General features: G+C 40.3%; 1 protein-coding gene across 2 annotated transcripts in view; it reads left to right on the top strand.

Moving 5' to 3' along the window:
* The window catches only part of alk (ALK receptor tyrosine kinase), a 400,486-nt gene that overhangs the window by 374,396 nt on the left and 15,244 nt on the right, over positions 1-10,846 (top strand). For both annotated transcript variants that reach the window (XM_005738755.1, XM_013912312.1), the window contains exons 18-23: positions 4,469-4,627; positions 5,713-5,826; positions 8,053-8,239; positions 8,958-9,048; positions 10,008-10,072; positions 10,162-10,291. In XM_005738755.1, coding sequence (XP_005738812.1) covers positions 4,469-4,627; positions 5,713-5,826; positions 8,053-8,239; positions 8,958-9,048; positions 10,008-10,072; positions 10,162-10,291 — 746 coding nt within the window. The remainder of the gene's footprint in view (positions 1-4,468; positions 4,628-5,712; positions 5,827-8,052; positions 8,240-8,957; positions 9,049-10,007; positions 10,073-10,161; positions 10,292-10,846) is intronic.

The raw sequence follows: 10,846 nt of genomic DNA, 5'->3' as shown, positions 1-10,846 counted from the left end.
TGCCTATGTCATCACAAAAAAATGACTTAGGCACTTATGCTATGAAGCTAACGATATATATTTATAATTTTAATAAATGACAAATTAAAAAGGCATGAACATTTTTTTTGTATCGAAAAAATATGAATGAAATGTATGAAAAAATATGACACCAAAGTATCAAACCGAACCGTGAATTTTGTGTATCGTGGCACCCCTAATAAACATCTATACATGTGTATACATCACCCAAGACTTTATCTTTGCTCAGTTTTATAGAGATATACGCCATTTATGTGTTTGTTGGGCAGCTGAGGCATCTGCGGAAAAGTCTTTGCTAAAAGGGGGGAAAAAGGTAAATAGAAACACCGTGTACTGCATTAATGACATGTTTTCCTGAAGAGGAACAATACATGATTGCTTTTGCACCACAAAAGATATGCAGTCCAAAGTGCCGGAAACCACCTTAGTGTGAAGTCTGAGTGACAGCATCACTTTGTGTCTCAATGGAGATTCAAGATTCTGGCACATTTTAAAACCAAGTGTTAACAAGGGCGCGTTTCCCATTTAGGAAAAAAAAAAAGGTTTTGACTCAGATTCATCTATTTCTTTTGCAGAAATGTCACTTGTGACAATGGTGCGTCTCAATTTGTCAAAACCTTTCAAGGAAATCAAGGAAATTAATTTCCTTAATAAAAAAGCTAAATTTTGTTTCATTAAACTGCACAGAAAACATCAGTTTTAAAACCAAAAATCTGTCGTTTTCAGTCTTCTGTATTTCTAACTGGCTTTGTAAGTACAGAAGGAAATTTCAGCAAAATTCCAAATTGTAATGCACCATTAGAGACGTAATCCAGCGCACATCAGCTGCTCTCAGAATCAACCCTTATGGCTCAGCTGATAGGCTTTTATATATCCAGTTTGCACTAGACCAGCGGTCCCCAGCCTTTTTTGCTCCACGGACCGGTTTAATGGCAGACAATATTTTCACAGACCGGCCTTTAAAATGTGGAAGATAAATACAACAAAACAAAATGATACGACCACGACAAAAACTGTGGTATTTTGTAAATATAATAATAAACACAAATTCACTGTGTAACTGTGTAACTTTATTAGCAGCGTCCCCCTGAAATGCGCCTACAACATTGAGAGGAACATCCTCCTCTCTGCTCCTTAATACTCTCTGGTCGCTATGGTAATGCATAAATATTTCTTTCAAAATAAGACACACAACTACAACACGGGAAAAGACCCAGGGAAACCGAGTTTACGGTAAAAACCCTGAAAACCATAAATTTCACACCCGAGCTTCAACTCTCGCGTCCCGGTACCAAACGACTTGTGGCCCTGTACTGCTCCGTGGCCCGGGGGTTGGGGACAGCTGCACTAGACTATTATGCAATTCACCTCTACACATTTATACTTCTTTCATGTTTGTACAGCAAACATTGTGGCTCTAAAAGTCAAATATCAAAATGCTACTTTGGATTTCTTTAAGTTTAGCTAAAGTGTTCTGACACTTTATAGCCTTATATATATACACACCTAAGCTACAACTGAGTGTCCAAGAAAGGTTGCTGGAAGAATCCTCTAATCCTCATCATTTTGTCTGCATCTTCACATTTTGTTTCATATTTTGTCCTTCAGTGTCTACTTGCCACATTTTTCAGGATGTACCAGATAGCTATAGCTGCACTTTGGCAGTATTATAACAAATGAGATGTTACCCTATGTGACAGGTAATGCAATTAAACAGGCATTTATAGCCATCCATATGAGTTTTAAACTGTTCACTTCCTGAAACCACTGCAGCAGAAGTGTTGTATGGATTCACAGAGAGAAAGTGATGTAAATTGCTGTTACACAGTGAGGGGCGGTGAGGGAAACATCAGACTTCACTCTATCTTAATTAAAGTAATTGTTTTATTATCTCTTGCCAACACCATGCACATGCAGACAGCAACTTCCCAAAATGGCTCCCAATCCATTTCCTGCTCCCTTTAAATACTCTAAAGACACACCTTCTTAATACACACTGGCCTATAAAAGAGCTGCAATTGAGGCAGGCTTCCTCTTTACTGGGAAAACAAGATGGCCACCACAAAGGTAACCTGCAACACTTTGTTACTTAAATGCTTCCCAACAATTGCAGCTGGGTAATCCCCCAAAAGGCATGAATTGTTATCAAAATACACAAATGGCTTATTGTAATATCTGTAATGTGATAACTAAAAAGAATATCATCCGAGTAAAGGTCAGGTTTAAGGGCATTGCTGTAAGTCGTAATCACAAATCTCTACGGCATCAATTTCCTTTGAGCTGCACTGGGAGATTCTTGAGCTCAAACAAAAACAGTGGGTAATGCAGAATCGCCCTGCTGTGTGCACTGACAGGCCTAAAAAGGATCAAAAATGATTTTGGTAATATTGACAGAGGCAACAGTTTGCAATACGGATTCCTAATCCACCGAATACGGCATACTGCTTCAAATCCTTTGTAATACAGATAGGGTTGCACAGCTGGCCACTAGATGCAGGGAGGCACCGAGGAGAGCGTGAATGTTATTAGAAGCCAGGAGTATATAAATGAGTCTCTGTCGATGCACCGGTGTGTAAGAGAGTGCCCAGTTTTTCATGAGTATGGTAAGAGACTAAGCAAATCATTATTCAAGAAGCTTTTGAGGAGAAAAATCACTCCTCTTTATCAGGATTCTTGTCTAGCGTTGATAGTGAAACAACTGCAGCACAGCACATAAAGGTATTTTTATTAGAATATTATATTATTAGAATCTAAGTCAGGTGTGCCAACAGGATGTCTTAGACATGTTTGTAACAATGATCATCACCATCTTCACTTCACGAACATGAAGGAGCCACAACACGCCTTGATATTAGTATGCAGTCAGCAGCTGTTTTCGACACATTTGTATTCCTCCTCAGAGCCGTCTCTGTGTTTTTGGGTTAGATTTATGTATTTGTACGTATAAAGCTGATAACAGAATGATGAGAGAAAATAGATTCTACAGATGAATGCATTTGCTTTGCTTGCTAAACAGTACAGAATTTCACAACCAATAACTAATCTGTGCTGCACCGCCTTGTCCCTGCTTGCTGTAGTTCACAATCAAGAGAACTGGTTTCCCCAAATCTGAAATAAAATAAATAACGTTGTAAAAAAATCTCTTTTAAAAGTCTTTGTGGCTATAAGCTTTCGGGCTATGGAGGGCAGAGAGGTTGCGGATTTTTCTTCTAGCCAGAAGATCTTTTTTTCTGATTATTCAAACCTCCATTCACAATCACTGAATTCATCTATTTTAGGCAAGGCTGGGCTGTAATGGAAATCTGCAAGCTCCCAGTTCCCCACGCAACAAAAGCAACCCACCTGCCTCTATAAACTGCTCTACAGCAGTTTGAACTGGCCAGATAGTAAATGCACGTAGATAAGAGTAATATGAATATGATCATTTTTCTGCAGAAAACCTTTTTAAATATATATAAATTTCTGGCTACCAAATTAGAGACAACAACTCAATCAATCAAACAAATGTATTTCTGTAGCGACAGCCGCCCACCAACGAGCACCAAGTTAACATAATGAGCTCTCGCTGGGTTAGCCTTAACGAAGTAATGTTAGTCTTTGCGGGGGAGTGTGTGTGTGTGTGTGTGTTTGGAGCATTTCCGCAACAAGCTGTTTCATTGACAGTCAAAGTGGATGGCTGTCTTTGAGCTGCTTAGATAAATTTAAACTTTCATCCTTAAAGCTCTCAAGTTCGACATTGAACTCGGGGTCAAAGTCAGAGGTCAGGTTTTCTGAAAATCTTCTGAAACTCAAGAAGGAAGTCACTGAGGATGTATTGATCTACTAAAAATTTAATACAAGTTTGAATCTCAGTGACCTTGACCTCAAGGCTTTGTGAACAGAAGAACTGGAGAAAGATGCAACCGTGTTTCATGTTATAAGATGTAAATACAAACAGAATAGAGCAATTTGGAAACTATTTAAACTATATGTTTAATTAAAAAGAACTAAAAATTGGGAAACTTGAAGGAATCATGAATGAGATATGACGCCTCATCCAATGTTTTTCAAATTTACACCATGATGTTCCAAACCCAATCAAATTTCTCTTTCAGTATTTGATGTTTACCTTTTAATATAAGCGTTATTTGATTTGCAGGTCACCGTCTTCTGTTTTTATTTACCGCTTACACAGTCTCCTTTCTTTCTGTGAGTGAGGATACCATATGCTGGATCACGATGGCATGGAGAGTGAAACCTTGGGAAGTTTTTCTTTCTTTTTCTTTTTTTTTTTTTTCATAGATCCTTTAATCAGGACTATTTCCTGTAAATTACATCAGGAGCGTTATTGAACTTTGGCTCATTTAACCAGAGAACATCCTACAGCCATCTAATCAAATCCTGTTCGCTTTAGAAACCTCTGCTCTGCCGTGTTTTTGTGTCTGTGTGTGTGCGTGGATGCCTACAGGTATGGAGGGGGATGGCGAGGTGATCATCAGCCCGGTGCAGAACTGCAGCCACTGTGAGAGCAATGAATGCCACGAGATAGACATAGATTCCACAATCTGCTTTTGTGATGAAGGCCTCACCCTGGCACCGGATGAAGTTTCCTGCATCAACGCCACAGGTATGACACAGGAGATAACAGTAGTGGAGCCCAAGTAATGAAGAACCACAGACTAATTCTATCTGTTCCATGCAAACGTATGAAATGATCTGAACACACAAATGAGCTGAATGTAATTGTACCTGTAATAGGCTGCGACTCGGAGAACGGATAATGAATTAATCCACAAAAGTAATTAAGCCTGGAAGGCTCTGTACTTTATTGAATCTTTATCAGGGAAAATGTTTTTTAATAGCGCTTCAATCATTCGTAATAATTATCAATACGTAGGATAAGCTAACCTCTCACTGAAAATGAATGTAACCATAGCAGTAATAGTCGTGTGGATTCCTGTCCTGTCGTTTCACTGTCGGCGCTGCAGTCAGATAAAAGCTCTTTATCTCAGGATGTCAAGGATAAAAGGTTTCACCTTAGTACTGATGTGGTGACATTAGACTGTGGATTGTGAATGTGTTTCATAATGGGCTTAATGAGCCTTCATGGAGCTAGCTTTGCCCATTAGGCCCATCGACTAAAAATCAGCTTTCAGAAATGTCTGAAAACTGCGTTCTTCTTGGGTTAAACTCTAACAAGCCGGTGTAGACAAACCCCTACAGACCCAGAATTGCCTCCTCAATTATGATTTGTAATCTCAGGCAGATAACACGTTTATGAATGTAGATCTGAAATGAATTAATATGGCAGAGTGTCACTTTATAATTTCAAGCAAAATAACAGGGCTTTTACCGTCTCAATAATATCTTAATGACCTAGACTGTCTCCTCAACCGATGATTTGCAAATCTGTTCTTTATAATGACAAGCGGTAGATAATTCTGTGATGCTAGGTCGTAAAAAGGTCACAATCTCAATATGGTGTCTCTCGGTGTTCAGATTTGTTCCTCGGCTTAGACGAGCGAAACGATCTCCCCTCCGCACAGAAAAAAGGAATTGACATGCAGCGTCCGTCGCCGCTCCTAAGCTCTGTTGTGTCATCGCTTTCACATCATTAATTAAGTCGGGGATCAGTGTGGTGAAGTGAATGTTAATACTCCTCTGGGGGAAGATAACAACTGTATGACACCGTTGTTTCCCCTTGTCCTGCAGAAGTGTCCCAGCAGCCTCCGCAGCCATCTCTCTCGCACCTGGCGCTGGGTCTGTCTGTGGGCACCTCGGCGCTCATTGCTGCCCTCCTGCTGGCTGTGTCCGGAGTCATGATAAGTAAGTGTTGACACATCTTTGTCAGCAACTAATATGAATTTGAAAGAATTATTTGGTATCGGCAACGGCCAAAATTATTCTGCTTGATAATTTACAGAATTTTTACAGTGAAAATTGACATGATCTGCAAAAGCCTGGATCAGCAAGTGTCTGCACTCGTTTTATTCTCATTGCACTTTTTCCTCCCTTCCTCAGCTTTGCAGCTGGGGTTTGTAGGTGGAGGAGGACACAACATAATTAATTTGAGACTAATTTCAGGAGGTGTATTCCTTTGTTCACTCATTCAGTACTTCCTGCTATACATAAAGTGTTTTGCTCTGTGATTTTTTACACTTGACTTGCCCAATCACTGAACAAGTTATACGCAGTCGTACCACAACGCAACATACTCTATTAAATATTACAGATTTTATTAGGAGATTGTGAGAGAGGGTTGGGGTTCCAGAAAACACTGGGACTCTGTGCAAAATGTGCATAAAAACAAACTGCAAATCTAATAAACCCATATTTTATTTACAGTAGAACATACAAAGTTAATGGCAGCAACATGTCTTAAAAAGTTGCCACGGGGACATGTTTACCATGGTAACATCCCCTCTTCTTTTAACAACAGGCCATAAACATGTGGGAACTAAGGAGAGCAGCTGTTGGACATTTGGGAGAGAAATGTTCTCCCATTCTTTTCTGATAGAGAATTCTAGCTGTGCAATAGTCCTGTTCGTCTTTGTTGCATTTTTTTTTTTAATTTCATGATGATCCAAATGTTTTCAGGGGCTGCAGGAAAGCCAGTTCAGCAACTGGGCAATTGTGCTATAAACCCATGCTGTTGGAATAGATGCACTGTGCTGTTTAGCATTGTCTTGCTGAAATATTAAGGTCTTCCCTGATCAAGTCTGGATGGGAGCAGACTTGTGTTTTCCTCTCATTGATACCTTCAGCATTGGTTGTGCCTTTCCAGATGAGCAAGCTGCCAATTCCATAGGCACTAATGCACCCTAGTACTATTTGAGATGCACGGTTTGGTGAGCACTGATAATAAGCCATATTGTTCCTCCCTCTATAGTGTCTAAGCCTGAGGTTGGCACCTCAAGTCAGCAAGCCACAGGGTTGTACGCCATGAATTTGTTCTCACTACATGGTGGATACGGTTCAGAGGTTCACGGATACAAGCTTAAAGCCAAATGTAAACCCGACATGATTTCTTTTTTCATTTGAGATGTTTTTATGATCACCCTTTTTTCTTGTTTGTTATACATTTTGAAAAAAACACATTTTCACTCTGCATGAAACTTCTCCAGTGGTCCCTGGCCCATCTTAAATGGCCCTTAGCAGGCTGTTTCCAGAATGGGAGGTGAGCCTCGTAGCCATCACAAATATCCCTCTGCACGCCTGCTTTCAGACTATTACCGCCAGACATACAGTATACGCTCATTGAGCCATCACTTGCAGGCTGACGCATATTTTCAGACTCCCACCTACACTTTTGAACGCACATTAGTGGACGAGGCAGGGGCAGACGAGGTGTGGGACAACCTCTCTGATGAATGAAACACGCTAATGATGGATGGCTGCTTAGCCAGCAGCTGACAGCACTCGTACATTAGACAGCACTTGGTAAATAAATAACTTCCCTACACACACATAAGCTCACACACAAATGATTGTCCCTGAAGCTACTATGTTCACAGTCCAGGTTGAGGCTTCTAGCACTAAAAAGTGTGAAGTTTGCTGTGTGTGGGTGTGTATGAGAGAAACAAAGAGCTGAGTTTTCATACTTCATGCTGTTCTCAATGAGGTGCATGCATTTGCAATATTGAGGGGAACGATGTGAGCTCTTTGGGTCTTACGCTTTGGGCCCATTGTTGTTTATGCACTTTATATGTGTTCATGTATCTAACAGGTGCACATGTACAGTGGTTGAAAAACTTTAAATCTGAAACATGCTCTTTGTGATATTTTGGACAAATCTCAGATCGGATGGAAAGGAATGGATGCTCAGGGACACAGTGGGCTTTATCTAAGTGACTGGTGCTGTACAGCTTTGTGTTCTTTGGAGACGTAATAACTGGAAAAGCTTTCCGCTTTGTGAGCTTTGGCTGCCAGTAGTAATTTTTTACAAAAAGGACTTATGTTTTGTTATTTATTTATTTATTTATTATTAATATTATTATTATGTCGATATCTCAGTAGTGGAACAAAACTGCTCTTTTATTTTCATGTCACCAGTGTATCGGCGTAAACACACAGAGCTGCAGTCCATTCAGCTGGAGCTGCAGAGTCCAGACTGCAAGCTCAGTAAGCTGCGGGCCTCCACCATCATGACAGACTACAACCCCAACTACTGCTTCGCTGGCAAAACGGCCTCGGTCAACGACCTGAAGGAAGTGCCAAGGCGAAACATTTCTCTCACCAGGTAAAAGATTCAAGTAATCTCATTACTGTGGGGCAGGGATGGACTGATGTGCAATTACTGAAGATGTCAGTCCTACAAAATAGTTGTGGAAATCCACTTATGTTAGACTCAAAAATGCAGAATGGCGTGAGAGGAAACAACATTAGTAGTGTGACGTCTCACGGTGTTCACCGCAGTGATCCGAGCTTCTGAAAAATCTTTTTTTTCCAGAATGATCTTGTCTCTGTGTTTATAGTTCGCCAGTTCATCATTTGAGGTTTTTAAACATTTGAAATCATTAATAGTTTTCTCTTTTTTTTAACTTTCATGACACATCTATTTCATCTAGTTATGCGAGAGTCATGTCAACTGAAACAACTTTTTAAAAAAAAGGGGGAAAATGGAAACTATAAATATTTTCATTTTAAAATTCACTGCTGCAACAGGTTAAAGAGTTGTTTTTCTTTGTGGGCTGAAAAGCTGTCAGACCACTAAATTAGAATACTGACTAGCATCTCAACCACCGTGTTTGAAGGAAGTCACTCTTTTTGATTTACTACATGACTCCCACTCGTTTACCTGGTGCTTAGCTCCTCAGGTAATCGATGTTTGGACAAAAGGTTTATTTAGGATGTGTCTTTCTGCTGCCTTGTTCAAGCGTCTTTAGTTTAGAGGTGTCAGCACTGTTCTTGTTTAAATCGTTCTCTCTAAAACTAGTTATGTGTTTGTTTGTTTGCAGGGGTCTAGGTCACGGTGCTTTTGGTGAGGTCTATGAAGGTCTTGCAGTGGGGATACCAGGTGAACCAAGTCCACTGCAAGTTGCAGTCAAGGTGAGTCATGACGCAAGAGTAATAGTGGGGTTACATGTGATGGATGTTTGTGCGGCGTTTCTCCGGCAATCACAGAGTTGAAGACTTGTTTTGAAACTCCGTTAAAAGCTTTGTAACAGAACGACTGTAACAGTTATTTTCTCTGCCCCACATTCAGCATCATTCAGCTCAAGATACAAAATATCATAAATACTGTATGCAACACTTATTACCACAGACTTTTTATAAAAGATGGATGTACCCATTGGGACACCACCAGCTGGTTTATAAAGCTCCATTCTAAAGCGACAATTTGTAGCCTTATAGTTTGTTTTGGACCAAAACAAAGTATTTTTGGACGAGAGGGTGTCGTGCTAAATTGTCAGCTGACACAGTGAGCCTGGTAAGCAATATGCATTAATAGATGGTTGCATACTCATACACAGATTGCTGCTAATTAGCGCTAACAGACTAATGAAATATTAGAATTTCACTTGCCAAAGCTGGAGCACATTCTTCTTGGATGGTCTCTTAACCGCACAGTGAGCCATATTATTTGTGTGATAATTACATTAAAAATGCTCCATAAGGCACCAACGGCACAAACGCAGTCGAGAGGTCCAGTTCAATGACTCCAATTAACTGAGGTGAAGCCTAGCAAACTGCTAGTGGCTTAATCAGAACCCGCTTGTCACTCACAATGTCCAGGCCACTAATAATTCCAACCTTTAGCCTTTATACAGATAAAACAGGTTTGTTATTTTAAAAAAGGAGTTCTCCCCAGGCGTCGTGATGGGAGGGAAGTGGCTCTAGAGACCAAAGCAGTTTTTGTGCCCGTCTGCAAAACGTTTTTGTTATTTTTTTAGCTGTAAAGCTTGAAACCTTAAGTGCCACACAAAGAACTGCAATTTCATTTGAAGCCAATTACAGCTTGCTTATTACCATTTGTTGCACTGAGATTTGGTTTCCATTTAAACTAGACTCTTCCGGAAGTTTGTTCTGAGCAGGATGAATTGGACTTCCTCATGGAGGCTCTAATCATCAGGTAGGAGCTATTTAAGCATTAAGAAAATTCAGTCTGTCTTACAGCACCAGCAGAAATCTGACCTGTGTTTCTCTGCTGTGTCGCTGCAGCAAGTTCAACCACCAGAACATTGTGCGCTGTATAGGAGTAAGTCTGCAGGCTATGCCTCGGTTCATCCTGCTCGAGCTGATGGCTGGAGGGGACCTCAAGACGTTCCTGAGGGAGACCAGACCCCGGCTGGTGAGACACACTGCTGCTTGGCACTCAAGTGAACATATCACTTTATTCTCCTGAGACCCAGCCCCCAGTTTGGGATTGATTGGGCCTGATAACAGTAAAAACTAAACATCATCTGTGAACAGACAGTATTTTTTTTTAATAGTGGATGTGGGTTTATTTTAAAGGATAATACAAAAAGTTTATAATTGTTAACAAAGTCTAAAACATTTTATTGAGCAGAATGAAGCTCCTTTGTGAGGAATTGTGGTCTCAGGAGAGTAAGATGCACAAATGTACTACTGTATGCGTTAAGCGCCTAAATATCACATGACACAGTGCATTGATTTGGTCTTATATTCATGCTGACCTGATGAAATCCAGCATTTATTCTCTTGTTTTAATCTCCAAACTGGCTCTGCAGCCACTTAACTCTAACATCATTATCATGTCTCACTTTGGACTCCATATAAACTAAACACTTACAGTGGGGCAAAAAAGTATTTAGTCAGCCACCGATTGTGCAAGTTCCCCCACTTAAAATGATGACAGAGGTCAGTAATTTGCACCAGAGGTACA

This window comes from Pundamilia nyererei, unplaced genomic scaffold (genome assembly GCF_000239375.1).
Source record: "Pundamilia nyererei isolate P.nyererei 1_Seehausen unplaced genomic scaffold, PunNye1.0 scaffold00086, whole genome shotgun sequence".
Classification (NCBI taxonomy): Eukaryota; Metazoa; Chordata; class Actinopteri; order Cichliformes; family Cichlidae; genus Pundamilia; species Pundamilia nyererei.
The sequence above is the reverse complement of the archived record's forward strand: the minus strand, read 5'-3'. Positions and strand labels throughout refer to the sequence as shown.